Source organism: Carica papaya, chromosome 1 (genome assembly GCF_054855325.1).
Source record: "Carica papaya isolate Zhongbai chromosome 1, ASM5485532v1, whole genome shotgun sequence".
NCBI classification, from domain to species: Eukaryota; Viridiplantae; Streptophyta; class Magnoliopsida; order Brassicales; family Caricaceae; genus Carica; species Carica papaya.
Window position 1 is genome coordinate 23,359,542 of NC_142309.1, and position 24,520 is coordinate 23,384,061.

The 24,520-nt window shown below is 34.5% G+C and overlaps 3 protein-coding genes across 7 annotated transcripts; 1 reads left to right on the forward strand and 2 right to left on the reverse strand.

Moving 5' to 3' along the window:
• Positions 1 to 2,381: 2,381 nt before the first annotated feature.
• LOC110818863 (L-Aspartase-like family protein) lies at positions 2,382 to 6,594 on the forward strand. Its single transcript, XM_022047880.2, has 6 exons — positions 2,382 to 2,888; positions 3,364 to 3,744; positions 4,054 to 4,202; positions 4,806 to 5,097; positions 5,289 to 5,453; positions 5,893 to 6,594. The coding sequence occupies exons 1-6, from the start codon at positions 2,580 to 2,582 to the stop codon at positions 6,142 to 6,144; spliced, it is 1,548 nt and encodes a 515-aa protein (XP_021903572.1). The 5' UTR covers positions 2,382 to 2,579; the 3' UTR covers positions 6,145 to 6,594.
• A 559-nt stretch (positions 6,595 to 7,153) lies between these two features.
• LOC110818809 (chromosome-associated kinesin-like protein) lies at positions 7,154 to 13,295 on the reverse strand. Of its 5 annotated transcripts, none has more exons than XM_088221602.1 (13): positions 13,151 to 13,295; positions 12,938 to 13,060; positions 12,375 to 12,488; positions 12,184 to 12,297; positions 12,021 to 12,101; positions 11,368 to 11,439; positions 11,179 to 11,272; positions 11,050 to 11,084; positions 10,426 to 10,499; positions 9,475 to 9,537; positions 9,238 to 9,382; positions 8,255 to 8,683; positions 7,154 to 7,730 (listed from the first exon to the last, which is right to left on the reverse strand). In XM_088221602.1, exons 2-13 carry the CDS (start codon positions 13,049 to 13,051, stop codon positions 7,680 to 7,682), a joined length of 1,386 nt encoding a protein of 461 aa, XP_088077728.1. In that variant the 5' UTR covers positions 13,052 to 13,060; positions 13,151 to 13,295; the 3' UTR covers positions 7,154 to 7,679. The 5 variants fall into 5 exon arrangements, with proteins under 5 accessions (XP_088077728.1, XP_088077726.1, XP_088077727.1 ...); XM_088221600.1 differs by having other exon boundaries at positions 10,426 to 10,514; XM_088221601.1 differs by having other exon boundaries at positions 11,050 to 11,087.
• An 817-nt stretch (positions 13,296 to 14,112) lies between these two features.
• On the reverse strand, positions 14,113 to 24,520 carry LOC110818873 (P-loop containing nucleoside triphosphate hydrolases superfamily protein). Its single transcript, XM_022047890.2, has 28 exons — positions 24,295 to 24,520; positions 23,961 to 24,147; positions 23,622 to 23,768; positions 23,345 to 23,497; positions 22,998 to 23,251; positions 22,422 to 22,600; positions 22,142 to 22,266; positions 21,747 to 21,783; positions 21,539 to 21,630; positions 21,337 to 21,450; positions 21,156 to 21,269; positions 20,926 to 21,009; positions 20,642 to 20,846; positions 19,536 to 19,636; positions 19,073 to 19,171; positions 18,875 to 18,988; positions 18,691 to 18,807; positions 18,539 to 18,619; positions 17,716 to 17,787; positions 17,547 to 17,640; positions 17,442 to 17,467; positions 17,274 to 17,359; positions 16,819 to 16,890; positions 16,478 to 16,705; positions 16,228 to 16,372; positions 16,010 to 16,093; positions 15,295 to 15,861; positions 14,113 to 14,922 (listed from the first exon to the last, which is right to left on the reverse strand). Exons 2-28 carry the CDS (start codon positions 24,069 to 24,071, stop codon positions 14,581 to 14,583), a joined length of 3,843 nt encoding a protein of 1,280 aa, XP_021903582.1. The 5' UTR covers positions 24,072 to 24,147; positions 24,295 to 24,520; the 3' UTR covers positions 14,113 to 14,580.

Here is a 24,520-nt window from a genome sequence, read left to right on the forward strand (position 1 = left end):
TATCTATCTAAGTTGATGTTATTTACCACCAAACTGATTTAAGAACAGCTTATATAAATTATTAATAATTACTTAATAATTTATAATTCAGCTAAAAAAATTAAAGATGCGTAAAAGAATTATGAGCATGTTGATTTAATTTTTATGTTGAGTAATTTGTATATTTATTAATTAAATAATAAAAATATACACACACACACACACCACTTACAATAAAACATTATATTTTTTAAATAAGAAATTATTTATTTAATTACATTAGGTAGATTTTATATGAATACCTTAAATCTCGTGGCTGGTCACAATTTGTTCATCCTCATCCACACAAAAAAAAAGATAGAGACATGCACATATACACACACATATATTTATACATGTAGTTTGGTAGCCTCTCCTTCAATACATATATATATGTATATGTATATATGTATGTAGTGTTGATTAGGACAGCTTATTTGGTTGATTAATGATTAGGATGAGAATGATGATGGACACTCCATTTCAACCAGCCAAATATTGCAGGCACATGGCTGATTATTTTGCCCGACAATGACCCAAGAGTACTTATAAACTAATTTTCCCATTTAATTGTGGTATCTATTTTTTTCCTATATATGAATAGAAAAATTAATTATATTTTAATATATTATAATTAGTTTGATTACAAAAATTTAACTGTTTATTTTTTTAATAAAAATAATAAATTTATCGACACTATGTCTAATTTAATTACACCCCTTTTATATTGATACATTTAATAAATTAGATTTATATATATAATATTTATAAAATAATAAAATCAAACTTAATTTTAATAATTTTTTCAACAAGGACTAACACTGCCAAGTGTACTTATAATCCCTTATTATATTGTATGAAAGGACCCACCAGACACCAAACCCCATAATATATTGTCTCAATTATTGTAATTTTGATTCCATTGCCGATTGTTGGTTCCTATCAACAAAAAAAAAAAAAGAAAAGCATATCATGTTGAGTGTTGATTATATAAAAATATAACTTAGACCAAATTTAATCGTTCATACCCAAACCCATTAATTTAAAAACTAAGAAATTGACATAACAATTAGCGAAAAAACACAATAAAAAATTTCAAAGTTGTTTTTATCTTTAATTTAATGGGTGTTAGATCCAAATTTTACACGGTTTTTTTTTAAGGAAGTTATAAAATGTGAAATTAATTATGTACAAATATAATTTTAATATAAAGTTATTTTTTTATATAATATAATAAAATCAAGTAATTATTTTAAACTTGCACAATATATATATATATATATATATATGTGTGTGTGTGGATGTGCCAGGAAAAGGCAAATCATATATTAATGGATGTAGAGTAAAAGTCAAAAGAGAAAATTGGGAAGCAAGAAAAAATTTCAATACAAATAAACTTGTTTTCAATACGGAGGGCTCAGGGCAGTTTCGTACTTTCAGTCCATAAAGTCATAACTTTGACCACATGCACAGCGAATCTGGGTTTGGTGTACGCCACGTTTTAATGAGTAATTAATTAGTTTTCTTATTGTAAAAACATAAAATCAACATAGCTAATTATAATTTTTTTAAAAAAATCGAGACTACATTTTATATAAACCAATTTTTTTAATTATAAACCTAAAAAAATTTGAACTGATTTTTTTTAATTTTTTTAAAATTTTATACTTTAAAGTAAAGAAGGGCAAAGTAAAAAATTAATAATTTTACAAACAATTAAAAAAAATAAAATAAAACCGTTGAATACTAAATTGTCTCGAGAAAATCTTATAAATTGAAAGGCAATTATCTTAAAATAGAAAAAAGTGAAACCATAATTCATTATAGAAATAAAAATAATAATATGATATAAATTTAAAAATTAAAAATATATATTTAATATTTTATATGAAACTATTTTTTGTTTATACTTAAATACTACGTATATATTTTCTTATGTGTTTTTATATATAAAAGTATTTAATTTTTTTTTTAAAAAAAAATATGCACTAAATAGAACATTTACGTAGGTATGAGTAATATAATCTCATGAAATGGAAAAGAGGGGAAGCCCATTAAATCTCAGCCCTCTATCAGCCGGTCCTATTTACTGGGCCAAATTTATATACAAATAAGTTAATATTAGTAATTAATTAGCAACGTAAAGTAGTCACCCCCTTGAAATGGGCCGAAGCCCGACCTACTTAGAAAAACGACAAAATACTTGCTCGTAATATCACGAAACGACATACCCAGTCAATGGGCCCAGAAGTATACTGCAATACCCTTGTCGAGGACTTTTGCTGATTAAAACGGCAACATGTCATGCCGTTTTGAGTCATCTTCCTGGTTCCATCAAAACCCACAGAAGGCAAAAGGGAAAATGGACGATGTTTATAAAAATTTAAATAAAAAATTAAATCTCTCTCTCTCTCTCTCTCTCTCTCTCTTAGAAACAAAAAGTGAGACAGCGATATCAAAGCAAAAACCCTTAAAGGCGAAGCTTTCTTTCTTATTTTTGGAATAATCTTCTTCTTCTTCTTCTTCTTCTTCTTCACTTAAATTGTTAGCTGTCTCTCGTCATGCAGTTGCAGTCATCAGCCTCCTCTTTTAATTCATCGATTCCTTCATTCTCCTCTATTTTCTTCTCTGTTAGGAAAAAACCCGCTTTTTCTTTCATGTCCAGAGCTAAGCCGAGGTTGGTCGACCTTGTTTGCAGCATGAGCGAGACTGGCGCCAAGACTAAGGAGACGAAGCTGTGGGGTGGCAGATTCGAAGAGAGCGTGACGGAGATTGTGGAGAAGTTCACGGAGTCTATTTCATTTGATAAGCAGCTGTACAAGCATGATATCTTGGGGAGCAAAGCTCATGCCTCTATGCTCGCTGAACAGGTTAGTTTGATTTTATTCTGGGTTTATTTTTTTTTTTCCTTTTGGGATTTGGGTTTGTTTTGGCAATGTCGTATTGCTGTTCGGTTGATGGGAAAAAGGGGGAAATGGAATTTCAGGGGCAATGAGATGGGATTTAGCGTCTAATTAGTTGTGCTAGTCTTGGAGGTCCCTGTTTTTGGGATTTGAGGAAAATGTTTGATGGCTGAGAAAGTTGAAGCTAAGAAGATCATAGAAAGAAAATTTGAAAGTCTTAATATTTTCTCACAGTATTCAATTCCCTTCGCCCTTAGCTTCAAATGCCAAATAAGAATGGGCTGATTCCCAACTGTATTTCTGGGATTAATCAGGATTATAGTTAGATTGCTTTAATTTATCCAAATTCAATCCTCGAAGCTTGATAATTCCCCTTAATTTTGGAAAACTAAAGGAAGAAACTTAATGAAATTCAATGATTTATTTTCTTGTTCTGCTGTAGGGACTGATCAGTGAGAGTGATAGAGATAGTATTTTGCAAGGACTTGATGAGATTGAGAGAAACATTGAAGCTGGTCAGTTCATATGGAGGACTGACCGTGAGGATGTGCACATGAACATTGAAGCCGCTCTCACTGATATGATTGGTGAACCTGCAAAGAAGCTTCACACAGCTAGGAGTCGAAATGATCAAGTGTTGACTGATTTTCGACTATGGTGTCGTGATGCAATTGTTATGATCCTCACCAGTATTAAACATCTTCAGGTTGCACTGGTGACATTGGCTTTGAAGAACAATGGACTTATTGTCCCTGGTTATACACATCTGCAAAGGGCTCAACCTGTTTTATTGCAGCATCTTCTCTTAGCATATGTTGAGCAGGTTTGAATTGATTCATTTGTTAAGCTAGCACGGTTTTTTTAGGAGAAGCTATAACCGTGTTTACTTGTAGAAAATAAATTCATATATGTTGGTACAAATCACATATACATATTGAAGATATGACATGAGATAAAAAGATAACTTTTCATGGCTCTCAAACTCGTACTACATTTCACTATAATTTTTCAAAATAATATGTTTACACTATATTCTTCTTAAACTCATACTGTGTCATGTTCTTGTTCAAAATAGTTTTTCACAACTAATCAGGGACTAAGTATTTACTGTCTAGGGCTTTTTTTATTGTAGCTTGAACGTGATGCTGGTCGGTTGCTAGATTGCAGAGATAGGCTGAATTTCTGCCCTCTAGGTGCTTGTGCATTGGCTGGGACTGGCCTGCCTATTGATAGGTTTAGGACTTCCAAAGCTCTGGGATTCACTGCCCCAATGAGGAACAGGTGATTATTGAAACAGTCCTTAAGCTCTAATTTTGGGGATGTCAAAAGGTGCGGTTTTCATTTGAGGGGAAAAACACCCATCAATGCCCATAGAAATCATCTTTACTAGTGAACTGTATCATAGCACTTGATTATCTCTTGCTCTTTAAAGGGAGGGATTATTTTTCTGATTATTTAGCTTCCATTTTTCCTGGCCTTTAATGCCAGTGCTTAATTCTGTCCTGGTCTTCTCTTGCAGTCTGCATAATGTTAGCTATTGAATATTCATGGAGCACATTCTCTTCCCAACAGATTTTTTTTTTTTTTGGGGAAAAAGTTAGTAAGCTAATTCTCTGATCCCTGTGGAATGTTGATTCGATTTGGTTAATGTCTGTCCAATGGGGAAATGCTTTTGGAAAATAATAGTAGATTAATAACATTCTCACCACGCATTCCAAGTTTCTTGAGTCAATTTAATCACCCTTGTAGGATTTTCTTTTTGGATTTGCATATCCATTTTTCAGTTCAATCCGTTTCTCTTATTTGCTTGTTCATTTACCATACATCTTTCTATATGCCCTCTTCAGCAATTGGTTAATATTTTTGTTTCATCCAATAAAATAGCATTGATGCAGTTTCAGACAGAGACTTTGTCTTGGAGTTCCTTTCTGCTAATTCCATCATAGCTGTTCATCTCTCTCGACTTGGCGAAGAATGGGTATTATGGGCTTCCGAAGAGTTTGGATTTATCACACCAAGTGACTCTGTCTCCACAGGTAGTAGTATAATGCCTCAGAAGAAAAATCCAGATCCAATGGAACTTGTTCGAGGAAAGTCTGCTCGAGTCATTGGAGATTTGGTCACTCTTCTTACATTGTGCAAAGGACTTCCTCTTGCATACAATCGCGATTTGCAGGTTGTTAGTTATATAAATTCATTTGATGAATACAATCGTGATTCTGGTTGACTCATCCATAGCCCTTATGGTCTTAAGCCTTGGTGCTTTTGCATTGATACAGTCAGTTAATTTTTTCCTCCTGCATCGTTCCAACCTATATGAACTTAATTTGGGAAGTTTTTCCTTCTGTTCTGAATTGTTTGCAACAGGAAGATAAGGAACCTATGTTTGATAGTGTTAAGACTATAGTGGGAATGCTGGAAGTTTCAGCAGAGTTTGCAAAGAACATTACCTTCAATCGAGAAAGAATACAAAAGGCTTTGCCAGCTGGCCATCTGGATGCCACAACTCTTGCTGATTATCTCGTCAAGAAGGCAAGTCTTCTTATCAACCAACCCTGTGTTTTCACCAGTGAAAAGATGGTTATATTTGCATTTGGTTTAATTCATAGTTACTATATTCCTCTTATGTTCTTATCTATTAATTATTTGATATGGTGGATTAGGCTTTGGTGCGTCCTGAACCAGCCCCCTTCATATTTTCAACTTCAATATATTTTATTATCATCTGGCAATTGAGTAATTATAAAATCACCTATTCCATAGCATTGAAGTTTAAATCAAGTTCAACAATTCTGTGAACATTCTTACATAACATGAAAAGAAAGTAGCTTAAACTAGATTTCCTTTAGTCGAGCAAACAGTCTCTTTTGTTTTCTTTCCATGAAAGATGGTTCTTAATTTCATTTCAATTTTTTAGTCTTTTTTATGTTTCTCTTTATTTCATAAAATTGCTTTTGTTTTTCTTCCACAGGGAATGCCTTTTAGAACTTCTCATGACATAGTTGGAAGATCAGTGGCTCTCTGCGTGTCAAAAAGCTGTCAACTTCAGGACCTGACTCTTGACGAAATGAGAACTCTAAGTCCAGTGTTCGACGAGGATGTATATGAATTTATTGGGGTTGAGAATGCAATCAAGAAGTTCTCCTCATATGGTTCCACCGGATCAACGTGTGTTGCAGACCAACTTAATTACTGGGTTACCAAGTTAGAAATAAATAAATGAGGATGTATATGAATTTATTGGGGTTGAGAATGCAATCAAGAAGTTCTCCTCATATGGTTCCACCGGATCAACGTGTGTTGCGGCCAACTTAATTACTGGGTTACCAAGTTAGAAATAAATAAAAGTTAACCTTGCTGAGAAGTTAGATCTCCTTGTCACTTTTCCAGAGGCTGATTTTTAGAGTCCTTATTCTGATATTCATTTCTCCACATCCTGGTTAATGGAGTGACGATGCAGTGGCCATGAGGCACTGGAAAGGAGTAGTGTCGATTATTTAGGTTTGGATGATCCACAAGTAGAATATTGTTTAGGTGATTATTGGAGGAAGTAAAATTTGAATTACTGGAAATTTTGTAAAAATACTGTCTGTTATTTGATGATTTTCCATTAGAAATGTTGTTGAGAATGATTTTCTTTAGAATCAGAATGATTTTCAATGTGGTCCGGAAAGGAGAATCTTCTTTTGTCTCTCGGTTAGAAGCATAGGTTAAGAATTCAAGGGTGGTTGGCCCAGGCCGTGCAATGTAACAGGGGAACCAGGCCGCATTACATCATCTTTCTTAAGGCTGCTGCTCAGCCTGATCCGGCGACCCAGTCCATGAAGAACCAGGCTCAGATCCGACCTGCCGGGCCACATGAATAAAATTTTCCCAATCCGTTGTTCATGTTAGGTAGAGTGTAGTCCAGCCAAGCCACATTCATGCCATCTCTATTATACCACCTAGTCTTGGAAATCAAAAGTTCATAACTTTCTAAGATCATAGACATTAAGTTTTAAGAAATTATGAGTTTAAACTGACATGCATTTTAATGTGTTATTATAATTAGTGTATATATACCATCTAATTAATGAAATATACAAATTTCTACTTGCAGGAAAACATGGAGAGAGTTCACATGTGATTATACTCATTTAAGATTTGTCTAATAATTATACCTTCAAAATGAAACGATGATCGAATCAAAATTAGACCACAAGCTGGTAAAACTACTGATTAAAAGACTGTACTGCAAAATATGGATCTATCTTGATTAGCATTTACATGCCACACGCAGTTTAGTTCTAAAAACTACAACTCATCTTCGCTGCAAACTGAATGCAGCTTACATCAGTAAAATAGATTTTGACAGCCACTGATATTACAGATAGCGATCAAAGTACAGAAGATTCATTTATCTCACCGCAAATGATATCTTAACAGCAGATCCCAACTAAAAAGCGCAAAGACAGATGCCACTGATATTACAGATAGCGATCAAAGTACAGAAGATTCATTTATCTCACCGCAAATGATATCTTAACAGCAGATCCCAACTAAAAAGCGCAAAGACAGATGCCGAATGCTTATAGAGATCTCAGTCCTTCCAAAAGTTCAGAGAAAAAGCAATTCATGATTTCCTTTTTTACGACTTAACTGCCAGGCTCAGTGTTCAACTTTCTCACAGCAATCACATTATCAAAATCTTCTTTCTCAAAGTTTTGTTACTTGAGAGTAATGCTGACACAGCAACCTAACAAAATCTGACAATTTGCACTACATGTTTCTCTGCTTTCTCCGACCTGTTCTTACTGCAATTGATTTGATCTGTGGATTACATTTTTTATTAGCAAGCAAATAAAGAGTTCTTCATGGAATGAAAGCAAGAGTTAGCCAACAAGACCATAATGGCAATTGAACTAAAGCTATTTTAGTAGGTCTAACATGCTAAAAGACCATCTTTAGACCATGCGTGGAACAAATGAAATTTGTTTGTAAACAACATTTAGAAGTTCAACACTTAATTTTAATTATGAGTGTGAAAATCTTTTACAAAATCATAAAAAAGTTTCTAGTAAAAGATTCCAATTGCAAGTAGAATTTGGACATACATTTGAAATTCAACTAATGTCCATAGAATTTGAAATGTATTGTCTAAATTCTACTTGAAATTGCTTCTCTGTAAATTCAATTTTTATCATTTTTAAAAAAAAAATTTCACCATCTGCCTAATTAAAATAATAACAAATTTTCAAATTGATTCCACAAACAAAATTCATTTATTCCAAACATGACCTTAAACCATTCTTTTTTAATTTAAAAATTGACCGACTTGGGGAGGATGAGGATACCAGTGCATTGCTGATGTCATGTAATGGTTGTTTCCTTGTCCCACCATTGTCATTTATATCAGGAAGTTTCTCAATTTCTGCAGGTTGCGAAGCAAAGTCCTTGCTATTCTCTTTCGCAGCAATGCTTAAGCGAGTGGCAGTTGCCTTAGTGACCCCTAACTTCAATGAATCGTCTGACTTGGCTGAAACTTCTCTGTTAGTGCATTTAGAAATTGCACAACCACAAGACATCCCACAGCTGCTGCTAGCTGCCCGGCATTCACATTTAAGCGTTTTGCACAAAGATTTCCTACTACAGGAGCAGCAGGCATTTGTTTTACTTTTCTCCACAGATGCCATGTTTCCCTCAGAATGTTCTGATGGAGATGAACCCATGTCCAGTGAGTGAATGCTGCTCCCAAGAGAACCAGACGATCCAATTGGACCTACCTGGTCATCAGGTAAAGCAGTGAAAAATTGGGTGGTAAATTAGGAACATTAAATTTTCTAGTCATTGATTAAGATTAAGTTTTGAACAATTCTAAAATTTTTTGTGGAATCCATTTGCAAATATACACTTCGTTCAATTAGGAGATGATGGAAACACTAAAACAACAGAAATTGAACTAGTGGAGAATTTTATGTGGAATTGGAACAATAAATATTAAATTTCGCCAAATTGATAAAACTTATAATGCATTTTTCCAACTCCAACTAAAATTTCAAATGAGATTAATTCTCAACCATCACTTAATTGAATTTACTTCCTCTATTACTTAAACTAAATCTCTATTTGCAATCCACAAAATTATCTACATTTATTCCAAAGATTCTTAATAGTGATTTTAATTCGCAATTGAGATGATTTTACTCAAAACAAAGGCCAATTCATATCACACATCTATAAAATTAAATGCAGATCCAGAATGATTGGGAACAAGCCTGATATATGCATCTCAACTTAAGAAAGTAATAAGCCTAATGTTACCAATAAATGCACTCACATGAGACTTATTTGATTCACTAAGGTGTGATTTAGGCATTTCAATTTGGCTAACCAAACTAGCGAGCCTGGTAATTTCTTCTTTGAGGTCCCTTAACTCTGAATCCATCAGTCTGCAGTCAACTTCATTCTCCTCTAACATGCAACTTAACAAAGCAGAGAAAATTTTAGTGGCAAAATAATAAATTAGAGAAACAGCATGCAGAGAAAAAAACAAAATTCAGCTACTTAACCTTACCTAGAATTTTCTTCCTTCAGTCTCTCTGCCCCAAGCATGAAATTATTCATTTCATCAGCCATCCTAATAACAATTAGAACATAGACATAGTAACATTATGCATAGAAAGCATAAGGGTTATTACATGTTTACTGCATAAACTGATACGGAAGTAAGAGTAAGAGTGGTTATTACTTCACGGAAATAAAAGAAAGAAGCAGTTCTTAATCTAAATTTTTAAAGCAGTTACTATCTGTAATTTTGTCATCTAAGATAGTGCATAAATTGATACAGGAGTAAGAGTGGTCATTACCAAAGTGGTAACTTCTCGCTACATTTTTTCAACTCTTATGCACTCATTGTGCACACGAACCTTGAAAATATGAACATTATCGCACATTTACATACGTGTTCACCAGCCTTATCACAAGTCTTGAGCATTATACAATGCAATCATTATGTTCAGTTATCATAATTTTCTAACCTTTGGTCAATAGCCTATGGATATTAAAAACCACTAACACATGAAAGGAAAGCAGCCTCAAGCCAAACGCTAAGACCGTGATGTGAACACAAATGCCCTAAACTTTGGTTATAGCAAACAATTTTCATTGTTGACCTTCAGCCAACCATGCTTCCTTCATAGCCAAGAGGCTTAAAATTATTCTTGAATCCATCTCAACCATCCTATAGAAATTCCAACCATATCGGATCATAAAACAGAGAAAAATGTTAGAGTCAAAGCACCAAACTTATATTGATATCAATATATTTGATTTATCGTATAAAAATAGGAAAAACTAAAGAAATCAAATAAAAGTATCTTAAAGCAGGTATAAACAAAAGATTATTGTTGGAGTTGCAATAATGAACACTCAAATGACAAAAAAAAGAAACATAATAAGATTAAAGAAAATACAACTTAAAAAGCCATAATAAGACATTAAGATTAAAGAAGATAGAAAGACTCACTCTTCCATTTGTCTCTCATATTCAGAATGTAGATCCTGCAACCTTGTGGTTATTTCAAGCTCATTCTCAATATCCTGCATCGTTATCATCTTAAGAAGTATAACTGTGCAGGAAATTAAATTAATTCAAGAAGCAACAAACAATAACAAAATTAATGTTCTACATTGTCAACTCCAAATTTTAAAGTTGTCTAAAACCACCCAAGGTTGGCGCGGGGGGGGGGAGAGAGAGAGAGAGAGAACAACTACATTTCAGGTGAGAAATAATTTGTAGGGAAACTCACCTGTATATTATTACACAGTCCAAGAAGATGATTACCCAATATGTTACGTACATATTTCATCCTAATTTGGAAAACTAAACTATGTCAAATAAGAAATTCTACTATAGGATTGGAAGTGCTATAATTGTGCTTCAAAAAAGACAGCAATTTAAGGATTTCTGCCTAAAACTCTCGAATTATACAGTTTGTAGTTGTTACAAACATATTCAGTTGCACTTGTATTCACCTGTGAGCATGTAAATATATGCACAAATACCATTCAAAAGCCCATTACAAGAATGCCAAAAGCACAGTTACATGACACAGTGCATAATTAAATTCTCTTGGTTCAGTACGCATACCAGAATTCTAGCATCGTCGTTTCCGTTTCTGGCCCCTTCTTGAGATTTAAAGGAAAGAAAATTAAGATGGTGAATAATCATAACTTAAAAACACAAAGCATGGATTTAATATATAGAACGTCGACTAACCAGCTGCTCTGTAAAATAAAGTTTTTCTAGATTCTAACACCTGCTTAAGTCGTTTCATAGCAACAAAAGCTTCTTCATTTTTTCGTTGCAGGGCCTGATACAAGAATTCAAGTAAGAATGACAGTTATTTTGTTGTCAAAAACTCAACTTGAAAATGGAATTTAGCACCAAAGAAACATTAGTATATACCAGTTTCTGCCTCTGGTTCAATGCTAACAGTATAGATATCTTGTATTCATTCCTCCGTTGAACTTTCTTAAGCTGTTGCAAGAGAAAAATATCCTAAATGACTCTTTGGGCAAATTTAGATCATAGAACTACAAAGGGAACAATAAGAAAGTCCAGATAAATAAACAACTGACTAAACCAAACAAGTTGCAAGGTTAGTCTACTCATTTCAAAGAAAGAGCATTGAATTTTAAAGAACCATCACAACAGTACCACAAGATTCATCTGGTGAAGTATCAGACTATAGAACTGTGTATCATGGTGCACCTGGCCCTTCTAATCACTACTTTATACATGCCTTGATCAAATAATACTAGATCATTGACATAATGAACCAGCATCACTCAGTTATGCAAATGCCTTGTCAAGAATGATATGAAATAAAAACAAAACTAGATGAAATTCATTGTGCCCAAAGGGCATACAAAGAGACAAACATCTTTATGACAATTTTGAACTGCAATCGCCAATTATTTTCTTAAATGAACATGACTCGCTTATTCCAAAATGAAGGTAGAATTAATCATATTATAACCACATTTCTGTGCTTCCAAGACTTAATAGAAAAAAAGCATGTTTGAAACGTAAAAACAGTTAATGATCAATAGGTATACCTGAAGGATTTCTTTCTTAAGTGAAGCTTTACATAACCTGTACTGAACAGAATCAAGTTTGATCTTACACTGAAGCTGAACCTAAATGATAGAAGTAGCATAATAGTTAAAAGATGAAAACCAAATTTCATGTAAATATACTTCAATCAACTGTAGAAGTCACCTTCTGTGCCTTCAGCTTTTGAATTTCATCAGGAGATTGCTTGGCCATCTCCTCACTTTTATGCTTTTTTATTGAGAGTTGAGATTGCAATTTTTGTCTCCTAGACTCCACAACCTAAGAATGGATAAGATAGCTACAAATTACCCAAAACTTTAATATAAAATGCAAATGTAACGTGAATCAAAATTCACCTGTTCTCCGATAGCATTTGATCTTTGAAGATGATTTCCCTTCAACTTTCCAGTATCAACATCAGGGGTGGATGAAATATTAATCAATTTGCACCTCAGCCCCTCAATCTCCCTCTACCAATCCATAACAACATTGATTATAATAATCTCTGATGAACTATTAACATGAGGCGCTTGATAAAAAGACTCTTTTCACTAAACAGATGAAATTCTCGTCAAAAGTTCCCAATTACGAAGAAAAGAAGTCATAAATTATGCAAATTTGAAATGATTTGCAGACATACTAGAAAAACATCAGTAGTATAATGGTATTACAAGTATATAAATCACTTTTCTATGTCAATAATCAGTCCTAAAATTTAAATTTCACAACCGATGAAAAAGATTTGTTGCATAATGCTATCAAAATTTCCAAAATTTATTTGGTAAAGTACCAGACCCCTAAATTTATAACTGGAAATGAAATACGCCTATACTCCAATGCAGTCAAACACTAACTACAATACACGATAACATAAACAAGATGCTTTTGCCTAAGAACAAATTATATTACGAGAAAGAACCTTAAAACATTCATTTTCGAGCTCCAAATCTCGGATCCTTTTCTCGTAATGTTGCTTGATATCATCAGCATCAGCAACTTCTGTTTTCTTAGACCGGCGATTCAGCGTCTTCATCTCCTGCAACTAAGCAACGATTAAGTCACCAGATTATTCAGATCAACAAATTACAAAGGTACAAAACCCTAATCGGATATTTCTCTCATATTGACACACCTTCTGTCGAGTGTCTAGTGGAAAGTAAATGTGAGAGAAGGCGCGGTTCTTCGCCGACTAGGAGTTTTGAATTTCTCTCGTTGGCTCCTTTCCTATTTTAATTACCAGAACCGCTTTTTCCACGTCAGCATTTGAGGCAAAGATTTTTCCAATTTTTTGTGTAAAAATATTTATATTCCATGCTGGCTCTGGCTACCAAATCTTCCAAATAGAATTTAAAATTTAATTTAATTTTATACAAAATTTGTCTTAAATTTTCTTTAATTATTTTAAAATATTAATAAGTTAATACATATAAATAGTGAATTGCTGTTCCATATAGGAATAAGATAATCTTGGTCCTATTAAAAATATTAGTATAAGCAAGTATCTAATTACAAATGCGTCGGATATCAATATTTATAATTTTATTCACGGTGATAATTATCATATTATTGTGTCTGATAATTATTCTATATATTTTGATGTTAATAATTAATTTTTTCTTTCTCTATTTGATGAAAGGAGAGTTTACTTTAAAATCATTAATCTATTCTTCCTTCCCCAACGTATGTTTTAAAGAGAATCATATAACGGTATATTGATATAATAATACTTTGGCAAAATATCCAATTTGAGAAATTTTATTAGTAAATTTATATCAACATTCATAAGTAGTAAAATGTAATACTATGTCAATATGAAAACATAAACTGTATATTTTAAGTAATTCAAATTATTTTGAGAAGTGAAAGAAAATTTAGTTATCATAATAATAATAATTTAGTAATTGTATTCATTAAAATTGTTAAAAAAATTTAAAATACATATTGTTACTCTTGGCATGTGTAGAAGTTGCCTGTGAATAGATATTAATGAACGTGTAATACCATTAATAACACTAAAACAGTGCATAAGACACTCCTGGAAGTATAGGGGAGAAGAAACATCCTTACTAATCTAAACCTGTCTTCTTCTACTACTCAAAAAAAAAAAAGAGTCATCAAATTCATTTATCCAAATAGGCTCGAGAGATTGTATCATAGTATACATTGATTTCCAAATTAAATACCTGCATTCAAAGATTTTGAATCTTCCAGCTAACTAGAAACTTTGTCTGTAAGCTGGATTGATTTTCTGAACAGATCAACAAACATATAACAACAATGCATAACACAATAAGAACACTCCTAAACGTGGTGGAAAGAAGAAACCTCACTACCAAATATCTAACCTGTCCTCTTCTAATTCTCTCAAAAGCAGTCATCAAATTCACAATTTACCCCGCACAGATGAACACACAGCCAATGATCAGATCAAGCTGATCGGATATTAAATACCACTTTTTTTTTTCTCTGGAAAAATTACAGAAAAGGGAAGGGTCATGGTAAATCAATATGAATGTGGAGTTGACACTAATGGTGTCATCAAGGAGAAAAATGAGAATCACGTCATTGTCTGCGGTTCTCCTTTTCGTCGGATGTTCTGGCCGGTAGAGCAGGAGAGCTAGGTGGATGAACACCGGAATCCTTGTTGACAGATTCTTCAGCTTGATCAGCATTTCTCTCTCGTAACAAGTTGGCACCAGTTGAGGATGCCAGACGCATAGCCCTTGGTAACTTGGGAGGAATATCAGCCTCACTCGTGCTATTATCTGGCTTCCTGGGGATATCAGTGCTTTCTGCCTTTCTTGGTGCCCCCGTAGTTTCTTGCTGGGGAGCTACAGGGACAAGCTGAAGCACACTCTTCCGCCATTTCTTTCTCTGGTTTGGTCTTGGTACGTTGGGTTTTGCCTGTAAGTACCAAAACTCCGGAGTCACTTCTATAACTTGATCAAAGATACTTACGCTATTACTTTCTAAATGATTTGGACTAAGCATATAAGTGCTTCAGATATAACCACTCCATCTTGAAATTTTCAGTAGTAGGAATTGATTCTCAGCTTAGAAATTAGTAATCAAATTCCCATTTTGGAAATTACTAATTGAACTCCAACGTGAAATGAGGTGGTTTAACTTATCCATAACAGATTAAGTTTCCTTTATGCATATCAAAACTACTATGAAAATAGAATTTATGACTAGAACTTGAATGGAAATTGAACCAAATTCAAGCATAAAATAACATTTATAGAAGAAATCAGGCAAGTCTAAGCTCAACCATACCACTGTGTTCCCAATGTCAGATAGAGGTTTCCTCCTTGTTCCAACATCATCATTTGTTTCAAAAGGCTTTTCACTCAGTGCATTTTGGAGTAACATTGCACCATGAGAAATGAGATTGTGATTTCTCTCTGCTTCATCACCTCCTGACCCATTCCCCACACTGTCTGCTGTGTCTGAATGTTGCAATTCATCCACCTTTGCATCAAGAGCATCTCTATTGGAACACTTAGTCAATGAACAGGCACATGATGTCCCGCAACTCCCTCCAGCTGCTCGGCATTTGCATTTAATTGTCTTGCATGAAGAGCTTTTACTACATGCACAACAAACTCCTGATGCAGTTTTCTCTGTCGCTCTAAAGATTCCCTCACCTGAAGATTCTAGATTTTCAGAAGCATTGACATTCAATTGTTTTAATGCTATAGAAGGACGACTTCCATTTCTTGTCTTCTTCCTAGGTCGCTTTCTCCCTGACTCTACCCAATCATCATCTGCTGCATCCATGTCCGAACCTTCTGATTCAGAGGTATCCATGTCCTCCAACAAGATTATCGAGCTCCGGGGTTCCTGGGGTCAAACACAGTACATTGTAAGTAATTTTAACTAAAACCAATCAAATTATTTCCATCTGTTCACATATTGGCAATTTAGGATAGAAACAGAAAACTTGTGTGAATATATAAAATAGTCATTGTGGCTAGGAAATTTGATGTACCTGCTTTCGCAATTCATACTTGCGTCCATTGTTCTGATCAAGAATTCCAGAATTTGTTGTTGCGTATTGCTTCAGTGCTGAACTCTGTAAGAAAATCCATACGCTAAGAATAAAGCAGAACTTATTCGTTCAAGGATATAAAATAGGAAAAATAAATACAAACAGAATTTTGAAAAGATACTTCACCAAATCACAAAAAATGAGCCAACTGTGCTAACCTGCAATTTGACTTGATGAATGAGATCAGCCTTCTGTGCTTCCAATTGTCTAACGAAACTGCTTAGTTTCACCAGTTTCCCCTTCAGATCTCTTATTTCTGTTTCCTTTTCTCTGCAATCAACTTCTTTATCTCGTAGTAAGCACCTTGAAAAGCAGGTAAATGCATTAGTTCAATCCACTGCCATTGTACAACTGAACAAGCTTCAGTCAAAAAAGACAAGCAGCAGGATCTCCTGATGAAATTTCTACCTAGAGGAGGATGCTAGATTGAACAGATGGTTCATGATATTTTTTGCATCAGCAAGAGAGCGAACTTGATTCCATCGTCCCCTGCCACTAAAAACACGTTCTCTTTCTTCTGCTTCAGACAACTGTGATGCCATAGATACCAGAGTACTGGAAGAACTAGAAAGCATATTTTCAAGAGCGAAAATTCTTGAATTTCTTGCACCAGGAGACATCGTTTCATGGCAATCACTGTGTCCATTCAAATGAAAGGATTTAAACCTCATTTATGTTTTAATATTTGAATAGCAAGATTACACAATACCAAAGAGAAAATTCAACATTTCCATCCCAAAAACTTTTACCTCAAATTAGTTGTCTTAAGCATCTCAGCTTCTTCTTTCAATTTTGCAATCTCATTGGCCATTCTTGCTCTCCTAAAACATCAATGGATATTATATATCAAATGACATTATATATGTAAAGGCCGGGAATTGCAAAGAGGAGACACAAGAAAGTAAATGCACTCTATTTGGATTTTTGAACAATACATATTATCTTTGAAGGAAAAGTTTCTTGAATTTATAAACGTGATCAAATAAGATAAATATTCAACTGTTTGAAACTATACTTGTCTAAGACAAACAACTGCTAACTAGTTAACTGAATTTTCAATATAACCAAAACCTAAACCTTACAAATTAGAGTATGAACTTTCTAAACATTGAGACTAACAATTCTAAGAAGACAACTTGAAAAACGAAGGAAATAGAACTCTGTTAGTGGAGACGTATTAATTGAATAAATAAACCAAACTCACTCTTCGATTTGACGCTCATATTCAGAACGCACTTCATGCACCCGAACTGTGACTTCAAGTTCATGCTCAATTGCTTGCATCAGAGCCTGCTCATAGAAAATGTTTCAAATCACTTGGCAATTCTAACATAAAACACATAACATAATTATATTGACACACTTTAAGCACCTGAATTCCAGGACCGTTGCCATTTCCTGCACATGGAAGACAGGTTATTGAAGTTATCACAACTACAGATGAAAAATTAACACAAGTGACAGCATGTTTTCCTACCAGATGTTTCACGTGAAGAAGCCTTGCGAGATTCTAAAAGCTCTTTTAGCCTCTTTGTGGCCATGGAGGCCTCTTCTGTCTTTCTTTGCAAAACCTGATACGAAATACAGGAAGTTAGAGAAGAGAGCTGCAGGATTAGGATGGAAATAGCATCTACCTGGATATTTACCAGTTTTTGCCTCTGATTCAAAGCTAATAGCTTATGCATTTCATACTCGTTTCTCCTTCCCTCTTTCTTAAGCTGGTAATTGAGAACAACATATTCCGAAGAGAAATAACAACAACATGAGACAAACATGAAGATGAAAGAAACATGATATACAAGCAAGGGGTGCTAATTAAACCTAAATATCAGCTGTACTTTGTCACAGCACGTGAAAGTTCACTTATTTCCAGTTTGGTTCTAGAATATTAATCCATATTCTGCAACATCTTATAATTTCAGCTTAACTGTTGATTGAAAAGAACCCACAATGGTATCAGGACTGACACTATATGATAAGAACTCATAAATCAATCTGCACCACTTATAACCAGACTATTAAAATGGTAATTCAATTTTCTGACTACAGCGTTCATTGGATATGTACATTTCTTAACCCAACAACTTCATCTTTGTAACATGTCTTTGTAACTTCTAATACTACAAAGTTTCCTTTGATTTCAAATAATTAACAGTTCTTTTATCATACTATTTAAAATTAGGAAAGAGCCATCAACTGAATCCAAGTACTGCAGACTGCTATTCCTAAAATTCTAGATCTAGTTATGGTAAGAAGATAGGTGAGCCTTTATTGATGATCACAATTGAAAATCATAACATATAATGAGAACAAGGAAAATATCATATTAACCAGGAAAGTGCAAAATAAATTGAACACTTCAGACACTGGTAAGTCATTTTTTTATCTATATAAGACACTGATAAGACTCAGGCAGAGAAAGAAAAAACCCCTTTAGGATTATAAAATATGCTTCCATGAAGTTAGTACCTGAAGAACTTCTTTTTCTCGTGATGCCTTCCATAACCTAAACTGCTCGGACTCTTGCTTAATTTTATGTTGCAGCTGAACCTGAAAATACATTCAAGACATAAGGTATCCATCCCTACCAATAAGCACTCTTCTTTTACAACAAAATGCACCTTCTGAGACTTAATTCTCTGAATTTCATCCTGCAGTCGTTTTGCAGCCTCATCGCTTTTTTGTTTCTGTCTCAATAGTTGAGCTTGAGCATCTTGTTTCTTCTTCAACTCTGAAACCTGCAAAGCAGAATATGAATCTAGTACAAGAAATTCAGTTAAGGGACGGAGACAGTTTGAGAATAACCTGGGCTTCAAGGAGATTCAGTTTTTGAAGATACTCTTCCTTTAACTTTTGGGCACCATCATCGGAAGTTGATGAAATATTGCAAAGATTGCATTTTAGGTCTTCAATTTCTTTCTGTATTGAAAAGGCAATAAATTTTGGTCCATGGCATAAATTTAATCCCAAGATATTCAAGGAATTGAAAGAGAAGCAAGCAACCTGCAAAGCCTTTTTTTCATGTTCCAACTCCTGAACTTTCTTTTCATAGTGTTGTCTAAGAACTGATGTATCAACACTTGTAAAACACTTCATTTCGGCCTTCAAAAAATAGTTGAGAATGTCAACTAGTTTTTCAGAGAAAAAAAAAAAAACTGACAATAGAGATATTTGAGTGAAACAGAAGATGAAGCAACTGCTACAAGCGAGGAAAAAAAGTTAGAGACCATTAAATTGATGGAATTAATGCAAAAAAAAGAAGTAAGAAAAGTGAGAAATATTTTTTTGCAAATTAGATAGGTCAAAACTTGGGACAATGCTTGTTTCACCAGATGAATCCAACTCTTTGTCCAGTTATTATAGAGAGATTGGAGAGCTCCGTTAACAAACTATTATGACTCTAATCTGGAAAAAGTATGTGGAAAGAATAAAGCAGGCAACTGATTAATACAGCACAGACATGTACCTCCTTTTGTTCAAGTTTTTTGTCCAACTCCTTGAGTTCTCTGTCCAATTTTTCCTGAAGAGAAGAATGTTCCTGCTCCTTTTCATCCTCTTCAATCTCATCTGCACATAAGAACGTTATTCAATTTTGCATAACTTCGTTTTGATAGCCACAAAAAGTCAAGTATCAACTGCAAGGATCTTTAGAAACCAGTTCTTTATTAACTCAAAGAAGTCCGTTAAGAAAATAGTTGATGCAGAACAAGAAGCAAGTTGGACACACTTCAATACAAAAGGATATTTATTTAATTATCGTCCTTATGTATTATTTTATTACTCGATATATATTTTCTAATTAAGATTACAGCCCTTGTTGTATAATTTTTGCCCACAAATAGGGACGGATACCATCAGAACCAAAAATTCTTGCTAATTATTTAGTATATTTAGAAATTAGCACCTATAAACTTCTTATTTCATATTTAATTAAAACCTTTCTTAAAAAACTATTTAACTAACATCGTATTCAGTTCTTACCTGAACTTGTTTATTAAAATAATTAATTTATATTTTAGTAACTATAAACAAAAATATTTTAGTTTATATAATTATATTCATATAGTTACTAATTTGATTCATATAATTAGTGATCTGATACGCTACTTGTATAATTCTTTTTTATTAAGTTTTTAATTTGATTATTAGTCTCCAATTTTATTTCGTAAGAAATTTTTTCTTTTGGTCCTAAACCAATTAGGTGTAAGAGCTCTCAGATTCATCACAGAGCTGTAATTTTTTCATCCAAAATTCAAAAAATCACAACCCTCTTGCCAACACAAACGGTAACCTTGAAACCCAGAAAATCGAAGTTGTAACCCAAATCCAACAAGCTAAGCGCCAGCCTCCATAACTGTTGTTCCGGAAACGGCGGCGTCAAAGGAACCATAGCCTTAAGGCTATCACCAATAATTGTTGAAAGGGCACGTGTGACGCTCATGCAACGAAGTATCCATACATGCACCAAAACGTAAATATGCAGGATATGATCCTGTGCTTGATTGATCGCAACCCACTAAAAGAAAGTTGAACCGTAAACAATAAAACAGCAAGTATTTCCCACCGACTTACCTGAAATATCTCTTGCTTTGGCATCGCAATCTGACAATTCACTGAGACATGGGAACAAAACATTCTTCGATCGAAATCCATCATCATCAGCATACATACAGTCAGGAAATTCACTTTGTTTTGAGGTCTGCAAGTTTCTCAATCGCAACAGTTCCCCTTCCAACTCTTGAATTTTTGACAAGTAAGTTTTCATCAAACCAAAATCCTGAAATGAAAAATTAAAGCCATGATTCTTCAATATAAGACCATGATCTGATCGAGTTAAAAAATGAAACCAATCTGACCTCATCCGAGTTGCAGTCAATCTCATCCCAAGGTTTACCGTTACGCGCTGATTCAATTTTCATTATCAATTTGCCCTTTTCAACCTAAAAAGTTTAAGTCGTGTACATGCAAATCTCAGTATCAGATTTTGTTAAGGCCAAGAAGACATTCACTAAAATTTAAAAGAATTCTGCATCAACCGAAATGAGTTTAGGAAATAAGAGAGAAAAAGGAAAACAAGGGGGAAAACCTGGGCATCAAGAGCATGTTGTGTTAAATGCTCACAAGCAAGCCTACGCTCTTGAAGCTCCTGCTTTAACTCTGCATTGCTTGTTTCCAGTAAAGATACCTTGTGCTTGAGAATCTGAAAAAACAAATGTTACTATGGCAGCTGAGAACCACAAACAGACACTTCTCGGTCAGTAACTTACCTGAAGTTCATCAAAGGCATTGCCATCACCACGGTAAAATAAAAGTTCAGACTCCAACTGCTCAATTTGGCTCCGCATTCTTTGTAATTGAGCCGCCATTGGGTCACGATTGATCTAAACCAATGCAGAAAGATAGGGTTATTGTGAAAGCAATAAAAATACTAAAAATAACAGAAGAAAGAGCTTCCATAAGCATACTTACAACTGCCTTATTCTGGATATTTCGAGCACGGTTTGCATACTTCAATGTGTTTAATGTCTCTTCTGCATTAGTGTCAGCAGGACTTACACAAGCTGCAATTAAAACAAATATAGAAATAATAAGCAACATACAGTAGTTTGAATTTCACTACAAGAAGACATGACATTGAATGCACAAAGAAGGATTCATTAAGTCATGAACAACATACCAATCATTACTGTTTTACTGTTTCCTCCGAGAGAATCCTAAAAATCCAAACTCAATGGTTAGAGGCAAAAAGGTTACACAGCCAACAAGCCACTTTTATTCAATTGATGTAGATGCATAAGACTATCTAAGTCTAGGTTGCAGCACCATGATTCATGACATGAACAATGCACTAACACAATTTCCAGCATAAGTCTATATGGTCACTATGAGATTGCTGGTTAGTCATGAATCCATTTCCTTTACAAGATTTGAGTACGAATACAAAAATCTGGATACTGAGTGTCAATTCTGCTTTTATCTTAAGCATGAACTAAACTGACATGATTATTTTTGAAAAAGCCAGGATTGTAGAAAAATTTCTTTTGCTCCAAAGAAAAGAAAAGTATTTCATGCCTGCAACAAGCGTGTCAACTTGCTGTCTCGGTATGGAACATGGCCTCCTTCCTTCCGCTTCTTCTCATCTCCTAAGGCACTAATCACATTACCAAGAGCAAGCAGACCTTTGTTGATATGAATTCCTAGAAAATGCAAAATCAGAATGAATTAAAATCCAATTCCCAAAGCCATGTATAAGCAATCAACTTAGGGATTTTTGTTCATTGATTAAAATATGTAGGCTCTTAAAAACAGTAGCAAGAAATTCTCATCCAAAGTCAATAAAAACTAGCCATACCTTCTTTCAGACGCATGCCATCAGCACCTGTTCGTTTTGCACGTTCAGACCCAGCAAGATCCACCAAGTGGAGTTTTGCACATAGGATATCATCGCCAAAATCATCATTGTTTGCTCCCGTTGGGCAGTGAACAATTTTCTTTTGGTCCATGGTAATTGTAAAGATAGCATGAGAACGACTGAAAAAAAGTGAGTTAGACAATCAGGGGACACGAACCAACTTGGAAAAGCACTGCAATAATTGATGAATTACAGGTAGCATCTGATAAAATGCTATAATTCTGAAACAAAAATTATATAATGAAGTGTCCCAAAAGAGTCGTTCAATTGGGATGAATTCAACTTGCAAAACATGTCAACAATTAACATCCTTCATTTTCACAGAGAAGCAGAAGTAGTTGCCCTTCTTATATAAACATATTGTTGATTCTTTCTACTCAGGACAATAGAAGAACCGAAAAAGGAAGGATAACGTTGAATAAAAGACAAATGAAGATGGCATAACTAAAAGATGCAATCCAGCTGCTAAAAATTATCCTTGTGATGGAGTTAACATTAGTTGAAGAAATGCCATACCTTGATTGACTATTCATATTGGTGCTCCCAGTGGCACGAGATAAAGAACCTCGTGATAAATATGATGCCATCTCTTCCTTTGTCCTAACTTCTGCCTCAGTAACCCCCGCAAGCGTTATCCCTCCATTCACTGTTTCTCTAATCTGTATGGGGACTCTTGCGGGCACAGCGGGCTTTGCCTGACATGCCACCTCGCCTCTAGGTAATGCCGCAGAATTGGAGTCAAGCAAATCGAACACTTCTTCCTTGAATATCTGTCACTTGGGCAGATTGACGTTATAAGGTCGTCAACAAGGCAATTGAACAAGATAAAATAAGACAAATTTAAGGGAATGAGGATTATTCACCTCAATAAAGGACACGCGTGTCAAGAATTCTGCGGATTCTTTCATTGACTCAACCCTTTGGAATATATTTTCCATAACTCTAGGTATAATTCCACCGCTGCCTCCTTCGCCAGTGTAATTAGTACCCATTGTATAAGTTTTCCCAGAACCCGTCTTCAAGAAAGAGGAATTCAATCGATACATTGAACAAACCATAATAACCATGGAAAAACGCTTTGAAAAGGATAATTAGATTGAAAGCAAACAAATCTTTTGGGGGGAAAAATCAATGCTAAACCTGGCCGTAAGCGAGAACGGTTGCATTATATCCTTTGAACAATGCATCAACCAGGGGAGCCACGCAGTCATCGTAAATTGCCGAAGAGGGTGAACCGCCACTCCCATAAACATAATCGAAGGTAAATGCGTGTGATCCGATTTGCACCTGCTCAAGCATCCAACAACGATAAATAATCACCACCTCCAACTTATATTTCAGCCATTGAAACATTTAAATAGAAATAGTGCAGCAACTCAACATATTATAAACGAACAAGCAGGTATGAAGCACCAATTACAGGAATATCGAGCTGATTTATATACAAATTTCATTTCCGAAAGTCTATAAATCCAGTACCTGCGGTTCTCCGGGAACAACCGTGATGCAATCGCTACAGCCAATGAGAAGCTCTGAAGTGATCAGAGGACGTATATTGACCGCAACTCTCACCGATTCCGCACTCTCCATTTCCAATTAAAGAATCAAATCTCGAACCGATCTAAACAAAAATAACCCTAACCGATCTCAAAACAATGAAGAATCCCTGCATCCCAAAGTTACGGTTAAAAACCACTGTATTGGAAATGCAATCAACAGTTTTCGGTAAAATGAAGAAATGAAAAAAATGGAGACTATCAATCTGTGAGCTGCAGATAAACAGATTTTAACGGATGAAGAATAGAGAAAGTACCTGAGATTGGGAGAGGATGATGAGGAGAAGAAGAGAGAGAAAGATAGAGGGTTTTTTGAGAATTTGAATTTTGGAAGAGACAAACGAAAGCTGCCTTCCGCTTTTGAAAGATCGAGGGATTTACTTCTTGAGAAATATTTTATGAATTGGAATTGATAAAAGGCGCTTGGATCCGAATTCAAATGTTTCTGTGGGCCTTGGGAGAGGTCACGTGGATGGCACGTGA

Excerpts from the sequence above, each read along its gene's own strand:
- LOC110818863 (XM_022047880.2), top strand. The coding sequence starts at position 2,580 with ATGCAGTTGCAGTCATCAGCCTCCTCTTTTAATTCATCGATTCCTTCA. Across the intron at positions 3,745-4,053 it reads TCTTAGCATATGTTGAGCAG|CTTGAACGTGATGCTGGTCG; the intron begins GTTTGAATTGAT and ends TTTTTATTGTAG. Across the intron at positions 5,098-5,288 it reads CATACAATCGCGATTTGCAG|GAAGATAAGGAACCTATGTT; the intron begins GTTGTTAGTTAT and ends TGTTTGCAACAG.
- LOC110818809 (XM_088221598.1), bottom strand. The coding sequence starts at position 13,051 with ATGAAGACGCTGAATCGCCGGTCTAAGAAAACAGAAGTTGCTGATGCT. Across the intron at positions 12,298-12,374 it reads CAAATGCTATCGGAGAACAG|GTTGTGGAGTCTAGGAGACA; the intron begins GTGAATTTTGAT and ends ATCCATTCTTAG. Across the intron at positions 9,383-9,474 it reads CTGAAGGAAGAAAATTCTAG|TTGCATGTTAGAGGAGAATG; the intron begins GTAAGGTTAAGT and ends TGCTTTGTTAAG.
- LOC110818873 (XM_022047890.2), bottom strand. The coding sequence starts at position 24,071 with ATGGAGAGTGCGGAATCGGTGAGAGTTGCGGTCAATATACGTCCTCTG. Across the intron at positions 18,989-19,072 it reads ATGAAAAAAAGGCTTTGCAG|AAAGAAATTGAAGACCTAAA; the intron begins GTTGCTTGCTTC and ends TTTTCAATACAG. Across the intron at positions 17,360-17,441 it reads GCAACGGTCCTGGAATTCAG|GCTCTGATGCAAGCAATTGA; the intron begins GTGCTTAAAGTG and ends TTCTATGAGCAG.